At 35.0% G+C, this 23,765-nt stretch overlaps 4 protein-coding genes across 5 annotated transcripts; 2 read left to right on the top strand and 2 right to left on the bottom strand.

Moving 5' to 3' along the window:
* The first annotated feature begins 6,849 nt into the window (after positions 1-6,849).
* Positions 6,850-16,051, top strand: LOC9326851 (protein trichome birefringence-like 38). The gene is made up of 5 exons (XM_021011646.1): positions 6,850-7,309; positions 13,791-13,962; positions 14,986-15,164; positions 15,285-15,443; positions 15,580-16,051. Exons 1-5 carry the CDS (start codon positions 6,966-6,968, stop codon positions 15,866-15,868), a joined length of 1,143 nt encoding a protein of 380 aa, XP_020867305.1. The 5' UTR covers positions 6,850-6,965; the 3' UTR covers positions 15,869-16,051.
* Positions 16,052-16,440: 389 nt separating this feature from the next.
* Positions 16,441-17,032, bottom strand: LOC110224748. Its single transcript, XM_021011650.1, has one exon. The coding sequence runs from the start codon at positions 16,994-16,996 to the stop codon at positions 16,478-16,480; it is 519 nt and encodes a 172-aa protein (XP_020867309.1). The 5' UTR covers positions 16,997-17,032; the 3' UTR covers positions 16,441-16,477.
* Positions 17,033-17,182: 150 nt separating this feature from the next.
* On the bottom strand, positions 17,183-18,563 carry LOC9329607. The gene is made up of 4 exons (XM_021011649.1): positions 18,249-18,563; positions 18,077-18,153; positions 17,837-17,948; positions 17,183-17,505 (listed from the first exon to the last, which is right to left on the bottom strand). The coding sequence occupies exons 1-4, from the start codon at positions 18,518-18,520 to the stop codon at positions 17,376-17,378; spliced, it is 591 nt and encodes a 196-aa protein (XP_020867308.1). The 5' UTR covers positions 18,521-18,563; the 3' UTR covers positions 17,183-17,375.
* Positions 18,564-18,663: 100 nt separating this feature from the next.
* Positions 18,664-23,735, top strand: LOC9329606 (apoptosis inhibitor 5-like protein API5). 2 transcript variants are annotated; one of them, XM_021011645.1, is made up of 17 exons: positions 18,664-18,771; positions 18,913-19,023; positions 19,261-19,422; positions 19,741-19,840; positions 19,924-19,989; positions 20,193-20,284; positions 20,674-20,748; positions 20,831-20,980; positions 21,638-21,703; positions 21,802-21,867; positions 22,094-22,204; positions 22,367-22,456; positions 22,535-22,641; positions 22,732-22,846; positions 22,940-22,996; positions 23,090-23,184; positions 23,290-23,735. In XM_021011645.1, the coding sequence occupies exons 2-17, from the start codon at positions 18,934-18,936 to the stop codon at positions 23,477-23,479; spliced, it is 1,632 nt and encodes a 543-aa protein (XP_020867304.1). In that variant the 5' UTR covers positions 18,664-18,771; positions 18,913-18,933; the 3' UTR covers positions 23,480-23,735. The 2 variants fall into 2 exon arrangements, with proteins under 2 accessions (XP_020867304.1, XP_002893545.1); XM_002893499.2 differs by having other exon boundaries at positions 18,665-18,771; positions 22,931-22,996.
* Positions 23,736-23,765: the final 30 nt, after the last annotated feature.

Here is a 23,765-nt window from a genome sequence, read left to right as displayed (position 1 = left end):
TAGATTCTTTAACTAAAGTTTACATGTCTTTTGGATTCCTTATAATTTATTGTTTAAAAAAACAAATAAAATAATAATAAACAAACTAGATTTGAAGTTAGATAGTCCATAATAGATAATTAGATATAGTTGTTCTCTTATCAATTGTGAAGTGGATAATAGTGATAATATATATATGTATATAAAGGAAAGAGAAATGCGAAGCCGAGCTTGTTCAATATTCGTTAATTAATATTATGTTTCACTCAAAAAGTCACACTTGGATAGAATAAATTGCATAATTGTCTATATTATCTATAATGATAATTATGAAATTATTGTATGAAGGAAGACATATCTTATCTAAAAGACATATGCTTAGCACACAGCCAGCCAATCTGGAATGACAAAAGAATCTCTCCTAATATCCTTCTACAATGATGCAAAATAGTGGCCATAATTTCTTGTATATGATCTACTTCTGTTATGCACACTTATTAGGAAAATGTTTTTATACAAAACTATTAATTATTAATTTTATTTATATCCATATATACATATATATATATATATATTAATCCTTGAAATTATTTTATATTTTACAAAACTACTTTTTATATTTTCAAATTATTTATTATTATTTTTTATTTTATGGTTCTTTCAGTTTATGGTCTAGGCCTCTAGACTTAATATTTTAAACATCCTTAATTTTAGTAGTTTTTATGAAATCGTTATTTGTTACTTATTAATAATATGATTTCTATATTTATGTTCTTTTGATTAGTTATATGCATTGTGCTTTTTGTATTTAATTTACATTAAAAAAACAACTGAAATTGTCGTCGTCACATCCATTTGCAATTGTTATACCAATTGCATACATCATTTAGCATTCATCTTTTAATCATTTTTTGGTGATCAAAATCTGAAGCTGAAATCTAAACTAATTTTTAGAGTATGTAAACACTATATAAAAATAAATTTTGGTAGTGGCTCAGAAAAAGTTTAGTCTAATGAAAATGGATCCATGGCCTAAACATCCAATAATAAAATTTAACGCACATGAACAAAACTTTAGTTGAATCCACCTTGACATCTCCGCTGGATTCTCTAACTCTAACAACATAATAAAATCATACTCTTCTGTTCTTAAAAGATTGATGTTCTAAAGTTTTCACATATGTTAAAAAGCAATCATTGTTTAATTATTTGTCAATTACTTTTTATACTAAACATTTTTAATAACTTTGAATCAATAGTATTAGAAAACAGTTAATCATTACATCTTTAAGTTTACGATATATTAATTTTAATCAATAAAAAATAAAACAAAAACCTAAAAAACAAATTTTTTGGAACAAATTAAAACTGTAGAACATCAAATATCGAGGTACAGAGGGAGTAAAAAAAAAAAAAAAACCAAACACCTTCATCCAATTTTATGATTTGATTTCTATACAAGAAAAGAAATTAGAAGACGTGAAATGATTGATCCATTGCAATTTCGTAATATATAAAGTAGATGTATTAGTGGATACGGAACTTGGGTAAGCATTGCCTAGAAGCAACATTGGCCACCAAACAACACCCACTCATTGGAGTAACGTGTGTGGACCCAATTAACGAGCCTCATGGGACCCAAACAGCCCATCTATATCATATGTATTTTAGTTGACCAATATAGTTCGGAGCTGTATGGTGCACTTGGACTGAGATGTTTCTTGTTTTTTCCAACATGTATATTTATTTATGTTAACTAAATAGTTAAATTACTAGACTAGTAAAACCGGAGAAGCCGGATTTAGAAAGAAAAAAGAAGCTAGATCTTGTGACATGTTTTCACCATGTTTGGTTTGTAAAAATATTTTCACCATGTTTATAAAAGATAACATTTTGTGACATTTCTCCACTTAATCATAATAAGTTAATAACCACTCAAATCTTTCAAAAGTTGACAATACCCGATGGCAACAACATGTTTGAATATCAATGTGGCAATTCATCAATGATAATTCTCATGCTTATACAGTATTAATTAAGACCATATAGTGATTTTTGTCCGTTATATAAACTATAAAGTCACTCACCAAAAAAAAAAAACTATAAAGTCTCACGAGAGCCGCCCGTCCGTGACACAGAGAGACAAACAATAGTACGAACTCTAATTCTTATAAATCATTTTCGAGAACTAAATATTCCAAGTACTTTGCAACAAATAACGTAGACAAAATAGATGAATTATCCAAATTCTCTACGTGTCAACTTTTGCAAACACTTCCTTTAAAGATTCCTTCACAATCTCTCGTTCACAAAGATGACGATGTTTGTTTAAACCGATAACGTTCCAAAGATTACCTTTTTTATATTTTCTTGACAACCATACAAAAGAGATTTTACACAGGAAGTTGATTCTGATCTTATCAGATAGTTAAATTCACAGATGAATTTAATTTTGAAGGAATTTGCTCATTGGAAAACGTCGTGGATGCTGGATTACTATAGAACGCGACTAGGTGGTATATAATTACTGAGGAACGAACCTAACCTTTTTTTTTTTTTTTTTTTTTTTTTTTTTTTTTTTTTTGTAAACCAGGAACGAACCTAACTAACCTTCACATATATTTCTTAGGTTTTCAGTGCGAAAACACTTTTCTAATTAAAACAAAAGCATAGCCGGGATGGCCAGGAAGACAAATTTGTTTTTGTCATTCCAAAAATTCTCCAACATTCAAATTAGAATGATATAACTTGATTAGTTTGAGAGATGAAATTTTATGAAAGAAGAAGTGTGAGTTTAGTTCTAGGTTTCGCCAACATGTGAAACTCAATCTGATATTTAGTGAGTTTAGAAAAGGTTTGAGGAACATCAAAAAATTTCTAAGTGGAATTACTTACAACTCTTCGAATGGGCGATTACGGTAAAAAAAAAATTGTAATGTCCGAAGATTTATAAAACATTTTTTGTTTTTGTTTTTTCGTAGCCGGATATTTTGTATTATTTGCTTTATAAATTTTTCTATTTGATAATATTTGTGGCAAATATGGAGTACTTAAATCATCATTCTAAGTGTAACATTGAACTTAAACTCGAATCTCGTAACACTGAAAACAATGATTTTCTTAACATATTCGATCACTACATCACTTTGGGTTGCTTAAAAATGTATAGTCAAATTATTTAAACGAATTCATTTTATATAAAAGCGAGTCCCAGATTTTAGAAATGAAAAGAAATAAAAAAAGCCAAAATCCTATCGAAAATGTCATAAAATAGCTAAGAAATCAAAGCTGAAAACATTGCTTGAGGATGACAGTCGAAATGATTCGGCAATATATAATATGATTGGAAGCACTTAGCAAGGGAATGATTGGTTGATACAATTTTAATGTTTGCTTGACAGCAAAGAAATTATTTGGTCTTTTTTTATCAATAGAAAACACATTGTATAAAATGAACTCAGGAAAGGAAGAATGTTTATTTTGGAACAAAATCAATCAGAATATCATATGACTGATTAATAATATTTACTCATCATATCACCGCTTATATAATAGAACCCTCCATAATATTAATAGGTCTAGGAAAAGGTATTCTATTTACATTATCTAATTCTAATAAGTACCATTTCTTTATCTCTATAGATTCGAAAGTTAAGATTATTTTTACACGTATATAGTATAGTAAAAACGAAATTTCAAATACAAGGTGATTTCTTTTGTATAATATGCAAAATCTCGTTATATATTCGTATGTTGCATACTAAAACACTAAATCAAAGTAAGCATGATTCTAAACAAATACTAATACTAATTAAGAAACATCCAAATAATAGCTGTCTCGTACTGTCCAAATCTTGTATTGACATAAAATAGAGTAAGGTGATCTCACAGCAGATGGCGTAAAAGCATGTGAAGGTTGATGAAAATGATTAAGTTGTTCCCGTGACCTGCAGACCAACGGAATGTCCACGGTCCATAAAAACCTTTTCGTCGTTCGTAGCTAGAACCGTGCCCCAAGAAAACACTACTCTTTTAGATAATATATATGTACTTGTTTTATCGTCAGGGAAATATAGATTATTATAGAAACTTTTTTAAAAAAAACTTTTTGTTATAGAAACTTGTTTCAACAATTTATGGAAGAATAATGATATGAAATAGACGTTATACCTTATTTTAAGGAAATGGCAAAAACTACAAAACTTTTTTACTTAGTGAGTCTAAATCTACCGAATATGGATTAACCTATAGTGTCATGCATGTCTAAAAAATTTCACTTTATTTTAAAAATCAACTCATTTTGAAGTTGGTAAAGTTTGACATCGTAACTATGATTACACCTTAATTTTTCACATGATTAGGTTTTAATTATTATCAATTACAGCTAACATATCTTACAATTCTAAACTTTCTTGAAAAATCGATGTTCATTAAAATAGTTTATTTTATTATTGAACTCAAATATATGTTGCGACATATATATATGGGATTATTGTCTAAAATGCTCTTTTTTGGAAAAACTTACGAAAATGCTCTTTTTGGAATAGTTTACGGATTTTGTCCTTTTTAACGCTTAAAAATGTACGTATTTATGATTTTTTTTTTTGCAAAAATACGTACTTTATACCAAATACTAAACCCTAAGAACAAATGGAACCGACTAAACCCAAACATAACGAGTGAAACGCATGTTAAATCATATTTTTGGAGTCTAAAAAAGGATAAAATCCACAAACTATTCAAAAAAGGGTAAAATCCACAAATGTCATTATAAAAAGGGCAAAATCCGTAATTAATTCTATATATATCTCACATATATGAAACATCTACCAACTAATAATTCATGGTAGAAAAAGTATTTAAATCTTTTGACAACTAAAACTTTAGTTTAATTAATTGATTTAATTCCGACTGAACGAAAATGTATGTAAGTCTTAAAATATGATAAAGTGAATTATGTTTTGACCACTAATCTAATCCAGATGATTATTGATTGGCGAGGTTTTTAAGAGTCTGATCTATCACGTACTGCTAAGAAAACAATTCTAAATTATTGCTTTTTTTATAAATTCATATTTTAGATTGTTGTATTTATCTATCTAAATACTTCGAATAAAAACTTTATGTTTTGAACAGAAATTATTGGGTGAAGCGGACTAAGCCGTTAGCGAACTATATCATTTGATTTTTAGGATGTACAACAATTCGTCTTAGACAATAATTTGCTGGAGACCAAATTTATTTATGTGTAAAAATGGTCTATAGCTGGTACATATTATATTTTTCTGATTTCTTCGATCTGCGCTACTACAAACTATAATTTATGAATAGTAAATAATAAACATTCTAATCCGCAAATGGAGTTGTTCGCCGCAACCATTCAAGAACAAGTGTTTTAAAAAGATTTTTAGATACTTGCTAGAAAAAAAAGATTTTTAGATTCCCTAGGAAGACAAAGCCTGCACCACTTTCCACTCATGAGTCTTTCCCATATCCTTCCATGATCTCTCTCTGTGCCATAGACATACCCATACACATGTATTATGCACAATGTACATAATCCACTACCCAACATACGTGTTTTCTTCATGTGATTTGTGTGCCCACGACGGTGAAAACTCATATTTGTCTTCTACTCTAAAAAGTGATTCTGTCTTTTAAAACAATTGAACCAAAAGTTTTACATGAATTGTCTACGCCGATTATATAATCAACTGTCGATGCCGACTATTATCAGATCCGGAATATCTTTGCTATAACATTTTAGTTTTTATTTATTCATTCAATAGCGAAAGAAATTTAGCAATTGTTTAAGTTGGTAATAGAAGCTTGACAAATACTACTTTATACTTACATGATTAGTCTTTTAATTTAATATTACCAAATGTAGATGCTTTATATGTACCTAATTAGCTATATTAATTACTTTCTTTCGTCTCATATTAAGTAACATTCATAGCGTTGATTTAAGACTAAAACTAATCATTGAGATGGACTTAACATCTTTCGAATGTCAATTTATTGTCATTCTCTACAAGAAAAAGGATTATATTTTGTTGCGTAACAAGACCAGCGACATAATGCAAGTTTGTGAAGCTTTCTAGGAACATACTTTCACACCTAAAAAAAAGAACAACAAAAGCTCAGCAGATTTTCTTCTTCTTAATAATACTAGTTATTAGTATTATCATGTGTTATAGTCGTCGTTTAATTAATCTTGTAATAAACATGTCCTAAGACAGAAAATTTTCAGTTTTTGGAATAAATTATTGTTTCAAAACTCAAAATTGAATAGTTATATATTTATATTAGAATATGGGCTTCCAACTCAAAACCAATTGACAATAAGTAAAGAGATCCATATATCTTATATACTAGTCAAGATCTCTTGTCCTTTCCAATGTAGGATATTATTATCCCTAATACGCCCCCTCGAGATGATGGCTCTAGCCATTGATCTCGGTATGCTCGGGCATGATCGGCGGGCCAACTATTGGGCCGGGCCGATGGTGGATTGGATTTGGACATGTACGGATCGGGCTCTGCTACCATGTTAAGTTCTATGGACTTCCAACTCAAAACCAATTGACAATGCGTGGAGAGGCCTATATATCTTATATACTTATATATATCGAGTTAAATTGATTAACTGTAACATCGAGTTTTTAATGTACACGGTAAAATCAAACCCAAAAAGCCAAAACTATAACAAATGTACGTGCGTCCTTAGCATTAGAGTCGAGATCACCTAACCGTGCCACTAGCTTGGGTTTCATAATTGACATAATTGTGTACATTAAAATAGTAAATATTTATTTAATTACATTAAGAAATATGCACACAAACTTTTTATCATAATAATATATATATATGTATATGCATTGGTGCATATATACATAGACAAATGGGTGTATAAAAGCTTGAACCCATCAAACAAGCTTCATCACAAAAACCCAAAACCTTTGATATTTGTTTAATACAAAAAGATGGGTTTCAAACTCATCTCTCTCCTCCTTCTTTTTCTTCCACTTCTAACAGTCACAATCTTGTCGGGAACCGAGCAAGCCTTCGCTTCCGACAAGACACTCCTCGTGACCGGCAGCAACAGCACGGCTGACGGTGGAAGGTCGTCACTGAGAGGGAAGAAGCAGGGGAGAGCATCAGGATGTAACTTGTTCCAAGGCCGATGGGTGTTCGATGCTTCTTACCCTTTCTATGATTCGTCCACGTGTCCTTTCATCGACGGCGAGTTTGACTGTCTTAAGTTCGGCCGACCAGACAAACAGTTCCTTAAGTACTCTTGGCAACCTGAATCTTGCACCATTCCAAGGTTTTCTACTTAATTTACTTAAAACTTCACTCTTTGCATAATTCAAAAGGTTTAAATATAATCAACTTAACAATCAAATTGAGATAAACCAATTTAGTTAATAAGAATTTTGATTGGAGAATATTTCGAAAATTAAATCTCATGATCTTTGCATGAGTTAGCACAATTATTACTATTTTTAAATATATATATTTGTTGTAAACTGTGTTGTTCTATTGATTAATGAATGAGATTTCGATACATATATATACATGATGAGAGGAGACAAATCCCCATTGGGCTAGTAAACCCTAAAGCCCAAAAGCCCACTAAGTACAATATAGGCCGTCATAAGGAGAATCTTCAAGAACATGGGCATGGGCCTTCTAGGACATGGACATGGGCCTTCTAGAATATGCATAAGGTCCACGGTTATGGAGTCCATCCAACATGTGGTTTATAACACTCCCCCTTGGATGACATAACCGTGTAGATGCCAAAGGATCTCAGCAATACGCTTGGGGATGCTGCCTCATTAAAACCTTACCAGGAAAACCCATTGGGACAAAACCATGGTTAAGGAAAAAGAGTACAGCACGTATTACTCCCCCTGTTTTGGTCATCCCTGCAAGTCCTTAAGTCTCCGCATTCCAATTTGATGCGTGAGCTTCCTCAATGTCGATGTTGGTAACGCCTTGGTGAAGAGATCGACTGAGTTGTCGCTGGATCGAACTTGTACCACTCGAACTTCTCCATCCCTTTGCAAGTCATGCGTGAAGAAGAACTTGGTTAGAATGTGCTTCGTCCGATCTCCCTTTATGTAGCCGTCCTTGAGCTGAGCGATACAGGCTGTGTTGTCTCCTCATATGATGGTCTTTGATGTTGTAGTAGCTGCGCCTTGAAGAAGGCTGCCTACGTACCCTTGGAAGGGATCAAGCCACACGTAGTTCCTATTTATTGACCATGCCATAATCTGATTTTACCTGCATTAGCAAAACAAACTAAACCAAAGCAAACTAGACTTTCTTTGGTTAGATCAGTATAGAATAAAACCCAAATAAACAAACATAGGAAGAATAGAATTTAAAATTTAACCAAACCTTCCTTCAAACCTTTCTAGTGCCTTTGGGTTGATCATGAACTAAATTTAGACAAAGGAGGTTCACGGCAAAACATATGTCTGGTCTAGTGTGGCTAGCCAAGTACATTAACGCTCCTATGGCACTAAGGTATGGCACTTCAGGATCGAGAACTTCTTCCTCATCCTTCTTTGGACCGAATGGATCACTATCCAATCCGAGGCTTCTCACCACCATTGGGCTGCTCAATGGGTGGGCCTGGTCCATATTGAATCTCTTGAGTACTTTTTCAGTATATGCCTTTTGATGCACAAGGATTCCATTATTCACGTACTCAAGTTGCAATCCCAAACAGAATTTTGTCTTGCCTAGGTCTTTCATCTCGAATTCTTTCTTTAGATATTTGACTGTTTGGGCGATTTCCCCAGAGGTTCCAAGGATGTTTAAATCATCCACATATACTGCTATTATCACAAACCCTTTGTTTGCAAATTTCTTTATGAAGATACATGGACTGATGGGATCATTCTTATAACCTTCTCTGACTAGGTACTCGCTTAATCTATTGTACCACATGCGTCCACTTTGTTTCAGTCCATAAAGTGATTTGTTCAGCCTTATGCAGTATTGGTCTCGAGACCCTTTCTTATCTTTATCTTTGAGCTCAATACCCTCTGGTAATCTCATATATATCATCCAGTGGACTTATATAAATATGCAGGCATTACATCCATTAGCCGCAAATCAAGTCTTTTTCTTTATATAGCCAGACTTAGCAAAATTTAAATGTCTTAGCATCCACCACAGGGGAGTATGTTTCTTCATAATCTATCCCCGGTCTTTGTGAGAATCCTTGTGCTACAAGCCGTGCCTTATATCTCACGATTTCATTATTCTCATTTCTCTTCTTCACAAAGACCCATTTGTGTCCTACTGGTTTTTACATCGAATGGTGTCCTTAAGGTCGGACCAAACTCATTCCTTTTCTTAATGATTCTTAGCTCCACGTTTTATGGTCTTGTACCATTTAATCAATCAAGTCTTTGAGTGCACTCTAGTATAGACGTGGGCTCCTGATCCTCATTTATATTCATAAATTCAAGTGCTACCTTGCATGCAAAATCATCTTATGTCGACATTTCTTATATGTTCCATTATGTTCCAGACATGATATAATCGATTTGAGATTTATTATGGTCAGGACCTTTAATACTTTGCAGCTTGGCGTCCCAAGCTACATTATATGGTACCTGTACCTTAGAGCCGGCCGGCCTTATCTCCATGTCTGGGATGGTTTCCTTAGTAACCTCGGATTCCTATTGCACCTTTCTTTAATTTCCGAGGGTTTTTATCATTGGAACTTATTGGTCTACCACGTTTCTTTCGTGTGTTAGACTCGGTAGCAATTTCATTGATTCCCTTTTGGATATCAATACGTACTGGTGCATTACAAGCTGGTATGTACGTTTTTGTAATTTTCTTTGGGTCAGCAAAGGAATCTGGCAATTGATTAGCTAGCTTTTCAAATGTATAATCTTATGGACCTCTGATTCTCATGCCAGAGTCCGAGGATCTTGCCAATTTAAGGATGTTTGATTCCATTATATTTCTTTTATTGCTTTACCCAGCTTGTTCGTCTCTCCACCTATAGTAGGAAACTCGGATTCATTAAAATGACAATCCGCGTATCTAGCCTTAAATAGATCACCCGTAGTTGGCTCTAGATACTTAATAATGGTGGGAGAATCAAATCCAACATATATTCCCATCCTCCTTTGAGGTCCCATCTTTGTTCTATGTGGTGGAGCAATCGGTACATATACGGCACACCCGAAAGTCTTTAGATGGGATATGTCTGGCTCATGACCCATGAGTAATTGGGATGGCGAATATTTATGTTCACTAGATGGCCTTATGCGTATAAGCTCTGATGCATGTAAAACAGTGTGTCCCCAAGCGGCTACTGGAAGCTTCGACCTCATGAGTAATGGTCGAACGATCAATTGAATTCGTTTAATGAAGGATTCCGCTAATCCATTCTGTGTATGTACATGTGCTACGGGATGTTCCACACTTACCCCCATGGACATACAGTAGTCATTAAACGCTTGGGACGTGAATTCACCGGCATTGTCTAGACGTATAGTCTTAAGCGGAAAATCTGGAAAGTGGGCTCGCAGTCTTATTATCTGGGCCAATAACCTAGCAAACACTTGGTTTCTAGTAGATAGGAGACAAACATGCGACCATCTTGTCGATGCATCAATGAGGACCATACATATATCTCCTTGTATCCTTTCCAGAAATTTTAAGGTCTCTTTATTTACCTTAGCCGGTGATGGCCTTATAATGAGTTTCCCTTGTGAACATGCTTCACACGTGAGATTCTTAGGGATAACTCTTTTCTCTCTTAGGGTGTGCCCCTTTGAATTAGTTATTAGTTTACGCATCATACTATGACCCGGATGGCCAAGCCGGTCATGCCATAAAGTGAATTTCTCGATGAACTCTTTGTTCATTGCCATATTAGCTTCGATCATATCGATTTTAGCATAGTAGAGACCAGTGGATAATGCGGGTATAGTCTCTTAGGACTTTCTTATGTCCTTGGATGATCTCAATTATATTTAGGAATTCTTTGTTCCCTTCACCCTTTGTTTCAATATGGAAACCATTCAATCTTATATTTTTGAAACTTAACAAGCTCCTCTTCGAGCTGGGTGAATATAGGGCATCGCTTATTTCAAGATGCGTGCCCTTTGATAAAAGGATATGGGCTTGACCGTGGCCCTCAATGAGGCTAGCTATACCCGCTATGGTGCTAATATTGGCATTTTTCAATGTTAGATTTATAAAGTATCTTTTGTCTTTTAAAATTGTGTGGCTCGATCCACTATCCACCACAAGTATATTCTTGTCATCGGCCATTGACAAGAAATATGTCTTTAGATAATAAAGTAAACGATTATATTAAAGGCAAATTAAACTTTAAATTTAAATCCAAGAAATAATAGAATTCAAAGACATGAATAGAATTCAAAAAAACATAGAGCATGGAAACATAAAGTAAATTAAAGCATAAAGCAAATTAAAACACAAGATGTCGAATTTAATTTTCCTCTCTTAAGCAATCCGAAGTCTCATACTCCAATTGGTCATCGTTCTCATGGTCAAAATCTCCATCACCATCGAGATGAGCCAAATTGGCTTCGGGATTCTTCTTTATCATTTCTTGATAAGCATCGATTAGATGTTTAGATGTTCTGCACGTCTTTCTTATCCTCTGCGTCCTTATTGGCATTAGGTAATGGGGTTAATCTATGAGGTCGTAACTCACTGTTTTTATCTGTAAGTCATTATTTTTATTTTTTTTTTTTTCATCTAGCAATAGACTCATCCACGGACTTATAGTCCTGGATTATGAGACTCTCAATAAGATGGTGGCTAATATTGCCTTGTATCTATCTTTCTCTCTTGGCATTCTTACCTTATTAGATACATTCACCAAGTCCTTTTGACTTTAGGATAATCTTAGTATCCATTGCCCATTTTAAAATAATTATCTCCTAAGAGATTTAGGGCAGTAAAGTACAAGTTGTAATTCAACATCTACAAGGAAAAGTTTTGAGTCAAAATCATGTAATCGTTAGTGTCATGCGGTATTTGAGACCGAACCATGAATCGATTTACTTAGGGATTTGACTTTCCTCTTTTGCTTATGATTAGATTTCCTCTTTTGATTAGGATTAACTTTTCCTTTTCTTTTTAGGATTTACTTTCCTCTTTACTTTAGGATTAATTTTCCTATTTCACTTATGATTTTAGATTTTAAGATTTCCTATTTTAATTAGGATTTGGAAATTTTCTATTTCTTAAAGTTTTCCTATCTTGAATAGGATTTATGAATTTCCTAATTTAATTAGGATTTAGAGTACAATAGGATTTAGGATTTTATTTAGGTTTTCATGCTTTCTATTAGGATTTTAAAGTTTCCTTTTTTATTGAGGATTTTAAGATTCCCTATTTAGGATTTAGGGTTGTTAAGATTTCCTATTATCTAGGGTTTCCTATTTTATTTAGGATTTTAGGTTTTAGGGTTTTGAGATTTCTTTTAGGATTATCTTTTCTAAGTTTTCTAGGGTTCATGCAATTTTAGTTTTAGGGTGTTAAGCATGTAATCAATCAAAGGAGCAAACAATCTAACAACCTAAACAATCTCAATCAAGCCGATTTAAACTTATGGAATTTTTGGATTAGATTCGTTTTAGGTTTTAGGTTTTTAGACCTTTAAAGTTTCGGTTATTAGCTTATGTATTTTCGTTTTGCGATTTTAGGTTTAGACAATTAAAACTTCTCTAGCAAATTAGGCGAGTTTAGCTTAAGCGATAATCAACTTTTTCTAGCAACATAAACGAGTCAAACAATCGAGCAAACAAGCAATCGGATCAAGCAAGCAATCAAATCATACAAGCAAAGCAATCACTTAATCAATCATCATTCGTTTTAGGGTTTCTCTTTGCTTAACTTTCAAGTTCAATTGTTGGTTCTTTAGCTTTAGGGTTTTGATGTTACCTTTCACCTTATGGGGTTGTATGGACTAGAACCGGGAGCTAAAGACCTCGGTAACTCACGCTGCTGCAACGAACCGCAAACAGTACCACGATGAACAGTACCGCGATGAACAGTGCCGCGATGAACAGTACCGCGATGAACAGTGCCGCGATGAACAGTGTCGGCGATGAACAGTGTCGGCAATGAACAGTACGGCGATGAACAGTACCGAGATGAACAGTGTCGGCGATGAACAGTGCCACGATTTTTAGGGTTAGGGTTTTAGGGTTTTCGTTAAGAGCAAGTCGTGCTGATAACGTGTTGTGAACTGTGTTGTTCTATTGATTAATGAATGAGATTTCGATACATATATATACATGATGAGGGGAGACAAATCCCCATTGGGCTAGTAAACCCTAAAGCCCAAAAGCCCACTAAGTACAATATAGGCCGTCATAAGGAGAATCTTCAAGAACATGGGCATGGGCCTTCTAGGACATGGACATGGGCCTTCTAGAATATGCATAAGGTCCACGGTTATGGAGTCCATCCAACATGTGGTTTATAACAATATTCCCTTATATATATTGTATAATTACTAGAAGTTGGTGTCGGACTGTTGATATGTTTACATGCACTTTTGTTTTAAAGAAACGTGGATTATAGTGCATTTGATTTATATTCTTTTTTAAAAAATGAAAAGGAGTGTTTTAATTAATATATTATATCAAAAGTGATTAAGTGGATTATTATTTTGTGTTATCAAGAATTATTAACAAAAAAAAAAAAAGATACCATCAAGTTGTAGTATTAAATTAAACTAATATATGCAAATGCATGGTTAATGAATTGTTAATTAATTACGTAATTAGGTTCGACGGTGGGGCGTTTCTGAGGAAATACAGAGGAAAACGAGTCATGTTCGTCGGAGACTCACTGAGTTTAAACATGTGGGAATCGCTGGCCTGTATGATACATGCGTCGGTACCAAACGCCAAGACCACTTTTCTCAAGCGTACCCCACTCTCTACTCTCACTTTCCAGGTCTCTCTTTCTTTGTTTCTTAAAAATAGTTTATATAAAATCTGTGTTTTTTTTAATTTTTTAATTTTTTTTATATATATATATATAAAATCTGTGTTGTTCTTTGGATAAAAACAAAAATCTATTTATCAATCTTCACGAGGATTAGTTGTCATGAACGAAAATTGAATTTTGGCTTTCATTAATATTGAAGAATGGCACTATTAGTCACGGACTATGTAATTTATTCGTCATTTAGAAAAGAATTGAAAAAGCAGGTTGGTGCTAATAATGCTTATTAACATATGGTTGTTGTTCGTGTTCGATCACATCCACTTGCTTAATATATTTAAGAAAAAGAAAGTAATATTAGTGCATTATTTGATTCTTTTCTTCATCTACATATACCGGAAGTATTATTAAGTATAGAAGATTCGATAGAACCATACAAAATTTTCTTATTTCGTGCAAACTTTTATTTGTTTTTCTTCATTCGAAAGCTATTGTTATATTTACCATATTTGTGCAAAGTAGTTTATCATTCATCAATTACGAAACTGAAAACAATATGAAATGACTTGTCTACTTCACTTGATATGGAAGAAAGCTATGGGCCTATGGCTCTCCAAACTCTTTTTCTTTTTATTTATTAATTAATTTAAATATATAAGTCGTACACTATTTATTTACCACTATGCTATGAAATTTTGTCTCTTTTTTTTCTGAAATATTATTATTCCTGGTATTACTTTTAATAATTCACAGATGTTTTACCAGAAATAACAATAAAAACAAGTGAATACGTAAAGGTACACTAACAACTCCAACAGTCCAACTTGTTCTTTCTTGTTCCCTCTGTCTACTTTTTACAACTATTCTCTTTTTTTTTTTTTTTTTTTTTTTTTTTACAACTATTCTCATTGTTCTGTGACACTTTTTTTTCTTTCTTTCATTTAATAACTCTCTTCCTTAAATATTTTGAATATTTTTATAAAATCTTGAACGAATCTGATGTATTTTTTTTATTGTTATGAAAATAATCAGGAATATGGAGTAACTTTACACCTATATAGAACACCATACATAGTAGATATATCCAAAGAGAAAGTCGGGCGTGTGCTTAACCTTGGAGCTATTGAAGGAGGTGCTAATGCTTGGAAAAACATGGACGTTCTTGTCTTCAACTCTTGGCATTGGTGGACTCATAAAGGCCAATCTCAAGGGTCCGTAGTACCATTAATATAACATCTTTAATCTACACCCAAAATATATATCATATCAATATATCATTCATAACTTAATGTTGAATCTTTCTCTTTTTTCTTGTTGTTGTATGGATTTAGGTGGGACTATATTCGAGATGGGTCGTCTTTGGTGAGAGACATGAACCGTCTTGATGCTTTCTACAAAGGACTCAGTACTTGGGCTCGATGGGTTGATCAAAACGTAGATACTACCAAAACTAGAGTTTTCTTCCAAGGAATTTCTCCCACTCATTACGAGTAAGTCCACTAGAGTTTCAATTGTTTCAAACGCAAACAAACAATTGAGATCTAATTATGTCATTACATACAGTTTGAGAAAATACTTTTCGAACCCTAAACCTCTATGGACCAATGTCTTTCTTGTGGGTGACAGGGGAAGGGAATGGAACGAGCCGCGGAAGAGTTGTAGTGGGCAAATGCAGCCGTTGGGTGGATCAAGTTACCCAAGTGGTCAGCCTCCATCTGCAGGAGTCGTCTCCAAAGTGTTGAATTCGATGAAAAAGCCAGTAACCTTGCTCGATATCACCACTTTGTCTCAGTTGAGAAAAGATGCTCATCCTTCTTCTTATGGTGGCGATGGAGGAACAGATTGCAGCCATTGGTGCCTCCCCGGGTTGCCCGATACATGGAACCAACTCCTCTACGCAGCCCTTACAATGTGAAGTATAAGAATCACAACTATAAAGAAAATGCATAACACCTTTATTCTGTAAATGACATTCTTGGAGGGGAGAAACAAAACAAAACAATTATCGTAAATCGTTTAGTGTTGTGTGATGCAATAGAAAAAAAGATTCAAAAACAAAAGAGACATTCTCAGTATAAATAACACATTGATTTGGTAACTCTTTGCTTAATTTGATATTCAAATTGTACAAGAAAAAACTCTAATTACATCCCCATCTTTGTCAAGAACTACAACAGTAAGATCATGACTTCTACCAGGGCCGGCCCAGACCTAAAGCCCATCAAACAGGTGCTTTAGGCATCAGATTATATTTTAATTTTAAGGGACATCATTTGTTAGAAAAAGTCTCGTAGTGCAATGCTTATTGTCTCATTTATAAGCAGGAGGTGGCGAGTTCGAGTCGTATTTTACCGAAATTTTAACATTTTTTTGTATTTTTGTTGGTAAATGGGCAACAAAAAATTTTTGGGCTTTAGGCATCCAAATCTTTTGGGCCGGCCCCTGACTTCTACTATCACAAGAAAATTGATCTTGGAGAACCCTAGATAACACAAAAACACATGAAATTTCAATTGAAATCACCTTAAAATTTGAATCCCTTTTGTAAGAGGATTTGCACACAGCTCAACTTCTTAATCTCTTTGTCAGCTTCTTCTTCCTCTGTGTTCTTCGAATTCATAACAATGGCTTTTACAACATCTCTCAAAGGAAGCTTAAGTCTCTTTCTTCTATCTTCCTTCGCTGCAGATTCCAGAGGAACATCACTCTGCTTATCCTCCGCCAAAACCTCAACCGTTGGATCTGCAACATCCTCCTCTAAATCAACGGTGTCCACGCTTTCCTCCGAAGAGACGAATCGAATCGCCTGACTCTCCACCGCATCGTGACCCGAACCGATTACACTATCCGTCTCCGAATCATCGGACGAACGCTGAGATGGAATTCCGTCGTTTAACGGTGGTGGCGAGACTCCGGCGGAAGGATCGGAATCTTGAGGTGGTTGACCCGGTACGGCGAAGCCGCATCGCTGTAGATAAACCTCCTGAGACGCAGATACATGGCGATTCTCGAAAATCGAACTAATCTTCTTATTCCCTTTCATTTTTCTGCAAGTTTTTTTTTTTTTTTTTGGTTTCACATGTATATAAAACTTATGCTTAGCTATAAAACTTTTTAGGTTTAAGGAGGCAAAACTTTCCCGCGGACTTTAGAGATTTGAGGCAAACGCAATTATTTCTAGACCGCACCAAACGCTGCAACCATTTACTGAATCTGTAAGACACTCAACTTACAGAATATGAGTGTGAATCAAACCAATGTTTAAACTGAAATTGTGATATAGATGCACGCCTACAAACCAAAAATGGTTCTGAAATCAAAATATACAACAACTAAAAGTGACTGAAGTGTTCTCGTTTTTCTCTTCTATCGACGAGGATGACAATGCTCTAACCCGGGGTCGACCATACAAGAACGATAGACTAGTAGCCGACATAGACTGCGACATTCACTATGTAGCAATCTTCATTTGTATCACCCATTTCTTCAACTAGAACGCCGCTTGAGCAAATCATTCCTCCATCCACCACCTCCACATTCACAATCTCCCCACTTCAAACGAAAAAACGGAACTAATGATTGTGATAACATGGTAGATAAAGCTGACTCAAAGACTAAAAGTAACACAATGAGTCAATGAGAGATGTTTTCCTACAAACACTATACAGGATCAAATAAGTAAATGCTAATGCTCGTTTCTGTCTACTTTTCACAACACCAATCTTAACCCAACTTCAAAGGTAACTTATATCTAGCACAAAGCATAAATTTAAACTCCAACTTTCCACAGCAATACTTGAAACAAAGAACTCAAGTTTCTTCTGGAAAGACAACAACTGTGTTTAGAAACTCTATGATAGAGGAGGTTACTTGAGGAACTTACTATGGGAAGATAGACTTAACCTTCTCCAAATCCAGCTGCTGGTGAAGAGAATGAGGCACTCCAAGCTTAATCTGCAACTTCATTTCTCCAAATGAAACTCCAGGAATCGAACCTTGGACACATTCAACGCCACTAAGTCAAGTTAAAAGTCAACTATTTCCAAAGAAACCCAAATGGTTTATGTTACAAATTGCTAGAGTAGTTTCAGAACAAAACTAAGTGAAAGAGAGAATTTAGTACCTCTCCTAAATGCAGGAATCGAATTCGAAGAAATTGCATTCTTGCAAGCCTTCATAGCCGCAGATGTCACGTCTTGCCTGTTTTGAATTATTTTTCAACATTTTCAAAATTCAATCTCACATCGGTATGATCGATTCAAGACGCGAAATTTTGAGAGTAGATTTGAACGTACCCGTGCTGATCGTAACCTACACCCATCTCAACGAACAATAGCTTCATTGTATTGTTGGGAACACAGCCGGAAATTGTCTCCGCCGTCGTCTCCATGGCGCTTCTCGCGGTGACTTTGATCGGGCGTGAGATTTGAGAAAACTGGTGGGGAGAAGAAGACTTACTACGGGAAGAGAGAGAAAGTGGCGGCGAAGAAGAGATTCTCAAATACGACGGAGATTGATGAAGCTTGGGGCAGATAAGAATCGAACCAGAAATCAACGAAAGAGACATTGAGCTAGTGCTTATGATTAATTTGTTCTATAGTAAATTTCTGGGACAAATTTTAAAGAAATGATAAATAAAGGTGTTGTTTTCAAAACTCAAAATTTGAAACAAAACGACATCGTGTTAAGGGAAGGGCACATAAACCCCTCTTTCTCCTTGAAGCTAAACAATAAGGGCGAGAGCAATAAACCCAGAAACCCTTGGCCTACTCTGCGAGAGAACTCTATCAACCTTCTTCACTCTTCCAAAATCGCCATGTACGGTCTCATCTTCTTCCACTTCTTCATCTTTCTCCCGAAGCTTTTTTTTTTTTCATTATTATGTGTACAAAGACGTGAATACATGTGTGAAACCAACTGTGTATATATAATCATTTTCTTTGATTTTCTCCGTCTCAGCTTCATCTAGAGCTCTCCGAAATGTCAGAACAGTATTCCGAAGATGCTAAACATATAGAGAAGCTTTATGAGTTTGACGAGCGCTTGAGCGAGTCTACGGACAAGTCTCAGGTTCGTCTCTATTTCACCTAGGGTTTTGTTTTAGTCCTGGATTTGATATTAGCCATTCTCTGTTTGATTTAGTTGTTCGTTGTTCTCTTGAATCATCTCTGGTTTGAGAAGGAGTCTTTTGCTTCGGATTTGGGTATAATCGGTCTGAAAATGGACACTGGTGTGGTTGGGTTTTGGCTTGCTTGGTTTGTTTCTTGTGTGTTTGATCGTTTTCTATGACATTCTCATGGTTTGCAGAATTTTCAAGACTATGAAGGGATTATCGAGTTGTCTAAGACAAACATCAAGACCAAGCAGCTTGGAGCACAGCTGATTCCACGCTACTTCAAGTTCTTCACCAGTCTCGCAACAGAAGCTTTTGATGCTTACATGGATATAATCGACGAAGTGGAAGTCGGGGTATGTACCTAGTCTTCTTACTCATACGATTTATGCAGAAGCAAAAAGTAGATGTAGGTTTGCTAGTGCATTATAGATGAACTTCGTTTAGTTTGTATGGTTCAAAATTAGTTACACTTGGGAGAATTAAGCTGGATTCAAATAACTGAAGTGTTTATTTCTGTGTGTGTTTTTCTTTATAGCTTGTTTTGTATGTGACACACGAATTTGAGATGAGTCAGGACTCACAGTTTTTATTTTATTTTCGAGAGGAGAAAGACCTGGTTCTGCGTATTTGTTCTTTTCAATTAAAAAGTATCATTTTGTTCTTATTTGTAGGTACGAGTTCAAGCCATCCGCGGGCTTCCATTGTTCTGCAAGGATACACCTGAGTTTATATCGAAGATAATTGATGTTCTTGTACAATGTCTAAATACTGGTAATTCTGAGATTTTTGTTACCTAACCTTGATCTACCTAATTTGTTTTCACCATCTGACTCTGAGTAATGTGATCTAAATAGAGGAATTGGTGGAGCGTGATGCTGTACACAAGGCATTTATGTCATTATTTCGGCAGGATACAAAGGGTAATTTGATTTCTTCTGCATTCATCTTCTGAAGATGGCAATTCATCTTACAGCCGCAATGTACTTGAGAAAATTATAATTGGTCTTTCAGTCTTATGGTAGATATTGTGCTATCTATAGTGTGTGTCCCTCAGTCCATCTTATAAACCATATAGATAAGTGTGTAAATTACAGCTTCTTATGTTTAAATTTTTTTGGTGTAGCATCTTTGACTGCATTGTTTAAGCATACTGAGGCCACTATTAGTACTGATGAGCAAATCCGTGAAAAGGTCTTACACTTTATCAGAGATAAGGTCAGAGTCTTTTCTACATTTTTTTCTGTTTTGAGGTTTTGCTATATCTTAGCTCGACTTGACTTAATGAAATTACCTATATTGATCTTTTCGTTTGCTGATATAAACAATGAATTAGACTTGTACTGCATATAATCTTTTCGGTCTATTGCTAAGAACAAGTACAGAATATACTGCCAAATCAACTTGAGTAGGTACTGGTGCTGATAGCTACCATGTTTTAGTGGAGTTCTATTTTGGAAGTTTGTTTATCATTGAGAAATATTTCTTATATAAAAGATGTAAAATGAAGTTTTTTCTGATACTGCAAGCTAATGGGAACGTAAGGAATCACTTGAAAGGTTTTGTATATCCTATCGGATTTTAATATACTTTGTATCTCCATGTAGGTATTCCCTCTTAAAGGGGAACTGTTAAAGCCTCAAGAGGAAATGGAAAGACATATAACTGATTTGATCAAAAAGGTTTGGCCACATGGAGTTTCATTGTTTCTATTTTTCTGGCTTTCTTTTCTTCCCTTTTATGACGTTCTTTGGTTGTTTCTAGAGCCTAGGGGATGTAACTGGAGAAGAATTCAATATGTTTATGGGTTTCTTGACAAGTTTGAGTATATTTGGAGGAAAATCTCCTCAAGAAAGAATGCAAGAACTTGTAGAAATTGTTGAAGGACAGGCCGATTTGGATTCACAGTTTAATGTGAGTTTCTCATGTCATATTCTTACTGGGGGTGGACAAAAGTTTCTTGCTTTAATACGATCAGTAATAATTATTCCTCCAGATGTTTATTGATTTTTTAGTTGCACAATTAGTCGTTGTTATCTAGGAATAAAGTTGGCTAGTCTTTTCCAAGTTTGTGAGATGAAAAGGATACATGTCCTAGCTTGTTGACAAAAAAAGGAATACTTGTCCTATCATAGACTTCACTCTCTCTTGACAAAAAGCTTATAAGTGATATACAATCTTTACAGGTGGAATTGTTGCATGTGTTAGTTTCCATTGTTTATATTGCGTGAATATTTAATGAGGGCTCATTGATAGTACTAGTATGTGAGAAAGTTGCCACTAAATTTTCATGAAATCATACTAGTATTTGAAGTCTAGTATACTGCTCAGTCTAGGAATGAACATAGGGAAGGGGTCTGCAGTTGTCTTGGTGCAAATCTGACTCTAGGAGTCGAGTCATAAACTTTGATAGCATCTGTTTTAGTTACTATGGGAATATCTACTAAGATTTTACCTTAGTAAATATTATAAACCTAGTATGGTGATAGTAAAGGTTGGAAGTATAGGCTAGATGATTACATTATCATGCCATGGAACTACTTCTGATGCTCAAATACTATTTTTTGCCAGGTTTCAGATACAGATCATATTGACAGGTTTATATCATGCCTGCAAACAGCTCTTCCATTCTTTGTGGTATGGAATCAGAGTTATTGCTGCATAGCACTTGGATATTTTATTAGTTGAGATGCTTTGAACCATAAATCATACTAACTTCGTCCTCTTCTGAACAGAGAGGTGCTCCAGGTAGCAAGTTTCTTAGCTACTTGAACAAGAATATCATGCCTGATTTTGACAAGGTACGTTGTAATTTTTTTCTTCTCGTTTACATGTTTGACAGTAGCCTTAATGGCTTTGAGGGTATGAAGTCAAATCTGAATTACTCTCAACTTGCATGTAACTCTTTTGTTCATAAATAATATTGCCACTTGTCTATCTTCTTCATTCATTTGGTAAAATATATATTATACTCCATGCGTGAGCATTCTTACTCAGCATAATATTTACCAAACCCTGTTTTATTAGCTGCCAGAGGAGAGGAAGCTTAATTTGCTCAGAGCTCTTGCTGAGATGTCACCATACACAACCGCTCAGGTAGCACGTCAGATGCTTCCCTCAATAGTTCAGCTCTTAAAGGTACCTCTTAAGCACCAAATTCTCATCTTGTCTTCATATCTTTTATAATTAATTTATGGAAATATATTATTTACTGTTATCATTTCGCTGGTGTATATTATATTCTACTGCAGTCTCTTATTTTGAATATAAACACTATTTACTGTTACCCTCTGCTCTCAGAAGTACATGCCTGCTAGGAAGACTGGGGAAGAAATGAACTTCACATATGTCGAGTGCCTATTATATGTGCTTCATCATTTGGCACACAAGGTTGTCTAACTATTTTTAGTTGCTTGGCCAGGTATCTTTTTGTTCTTTCTTACTTATCTGTTTCTGTTGAACATATAGGCTCCAAATGCAACAAACAGCTTGTGCGGCTACAAGATAGTGACCGGGCAGCCATCAGATAGACTCGGGGAGGACTTCTCAGAGTTTTACAAGGAATTCACTGAGAGGTATTTTTGAGATTCAGTTTTCTTTTTGTAAGAAATAGTTTTTGGTAATTTGTTTCAAAAATACTGTTGTAATGAAAGCGGACGTTGCAGGTTGACCAGTGTTGAGGATCTAACCAAGGCAACAATGAAAAAACTAACTCAAGGGATGTCTGAGCATAGCAAAGCCATGTCGGCTGCTAAGACAGATGAAGAGAAGTCAAGCGTGGTGAGAACACTAACTCCCACTCCTTCTTTCTCCATTCCATGTTGTCTTTTTTTCCTGGTTTAATGTAACCGAAGCTGCTTTTAGAAAATGAAGAAGCAGAGTGCAACAACTGGACTCAGGACCTGCAATAACATATTGGCAATGACAAAGGTGAAAAACAGAGCCATATCTTCTTACCTCTTTTTGTCCCTTGCTTTCTAGTAAATTATGCGTAATAGGCATTAACTGTCTGGTATGTTACAGGGATTGCATGCAAAAGCGCCTTCATTTATCGGAGACACCAGTGTTACTCTTTCTTGGAAAGAAGTCACGAAACCGTTAGCCTCTACAACGACTGGGTACTAGCCAAATCAACTTTGTCAGTTTTGCAGTTTTCTTTTCTTGTCTTCCAAATGTGGAAAAAAAACTTAATGTTTTGCATGTTTCATGTGGCTCTAACACAGAGGAAAACGGCCTGCAAATGGAGCCGGTAATAATGTGGGTGCAAAGAAGGCTCGTGTGGAGAATCATCAGGTTGTGAACAAAACATCTCAGGGAATCTCATACGGTGGTGGTAGAGGCAGTCACAGAGGCCGAGGCCGAGGTCATGGAAGACACGGTGGTGGTGGCCGTGGAAGAAGAGGCTACTGGTAATTTCAAAGGATTCTTTATGACACATTTTTTCCGGTTCTTGTATAACAGAGTGTTTGTCATTTTGTCCGTACAAGTTTTGGCTCTTTTAGGCTCCTTTCTTTTTGGTTTCTCCTTTCCATGACTAATTAGTAATTATTGTGTTTTTTTTTTATCTGCAACAACGTTTTCTGGGAGGTCAACTGTCCTTCTACTGCAAGAAAGTTAGATTTATCAATCATGCCAGATTAATAGTAAGAAAAGATTACATTGTAAATAATCTCTTAATCCCTTGTAGTCTTGTACTCTG

Source organism: Arabidopsis lyrata (genome assembly GCF_000004255.2).
Source record: "Arabidopsis lyrata subsp. lyrata unplaced genomic scaffold ARALYscaffold_1, whole genome shotgun sequence".
NCBI classification, from domain to species: Eukaryota; Viridiplantae; Streptophyta; class Magnoliopsida; order Brassicales; family Brassicaceae; genus Arabidopsis; species Arabidopsis lyrata.
This window is presented reverse-complemented; position numbering and strand designations above follow the sequence as displayed.

Excerpts from the sequence above, each read along its gene's own strand:
- LOC9326851 (XM_021011646.1), top strand. The coding sequence starts at position 6,966 with ATGGGTTTCAAACTCATCTCTCTCCTCCTTCTTTTTCTTCCACTTCTA. Across the intron at positions 7,310-13,790 it reads GAATCTTGCACCATTCCAAG|GTTCGACGGTGGGGCGTTTC; the intron begins GTTTTCTACTTA and ends TTACGTAATTAG. Across the intron at positions 13,963-14,985 it reads TCTCTACTCTCACTTTCCAG|GAATATGGAGTAACTTTACA; the intron begins GTCTCTCTTTCT and ends GAAAATAATCAG.
- LOC110224748 (XM_021011650.1), bottom strand. The coding sequence starts at position 16,996 with ATGAAAGGGAATAAGAAGATTAGTTCGATTTTCGAGAATCGCCATGTA.
- LOC9329607 (XM_021011649.1), bottom strand. The coding sequence starts at position 18,520 with ATGTCTCTTTCGTTGATTTCTGGTTCGATTCTTATCTGCCCCAAGCTT. Across the intron at positions 18,154-18,248 it reads GTAGGTTACGATCAGCACGG|GCAAGACGTGACATCTGCGG; the intron begins GTACGTTCAAAT and ends AATTCAAAACAG. Across the intron at positions 17,506-17,836 it reads GTTAAGTCTATCTTCCCATA|TGGGGAGATTGTGAATGTGG; the intron begins GTAAGTTCCTCA and ends TTTCGTTTGAAG.
- LOC9329606 (XM_002893499.2), top strand. The coding sequence starts at position 18,934 with ATGTCAGAACAGTATTCCGAAGATGCTAAACATATAGAGAAGCTTTAT. Across the intron at positions 20,749-20,830 it reads TAACTGATTTGATCAAAAAG|AGCCTAGGGGATGTAACTGG; the intron begins GTTTGGCCACAT and ends GGTTGTTTCTAG. Across the intron at positions 23,185-23,289 it reads TTAGCCTCTACAACGACTGG|AGGAAAACGGCCTGCAAATG; the intron begins GTACTAGCCAAA and ends GCTCTAACACAG.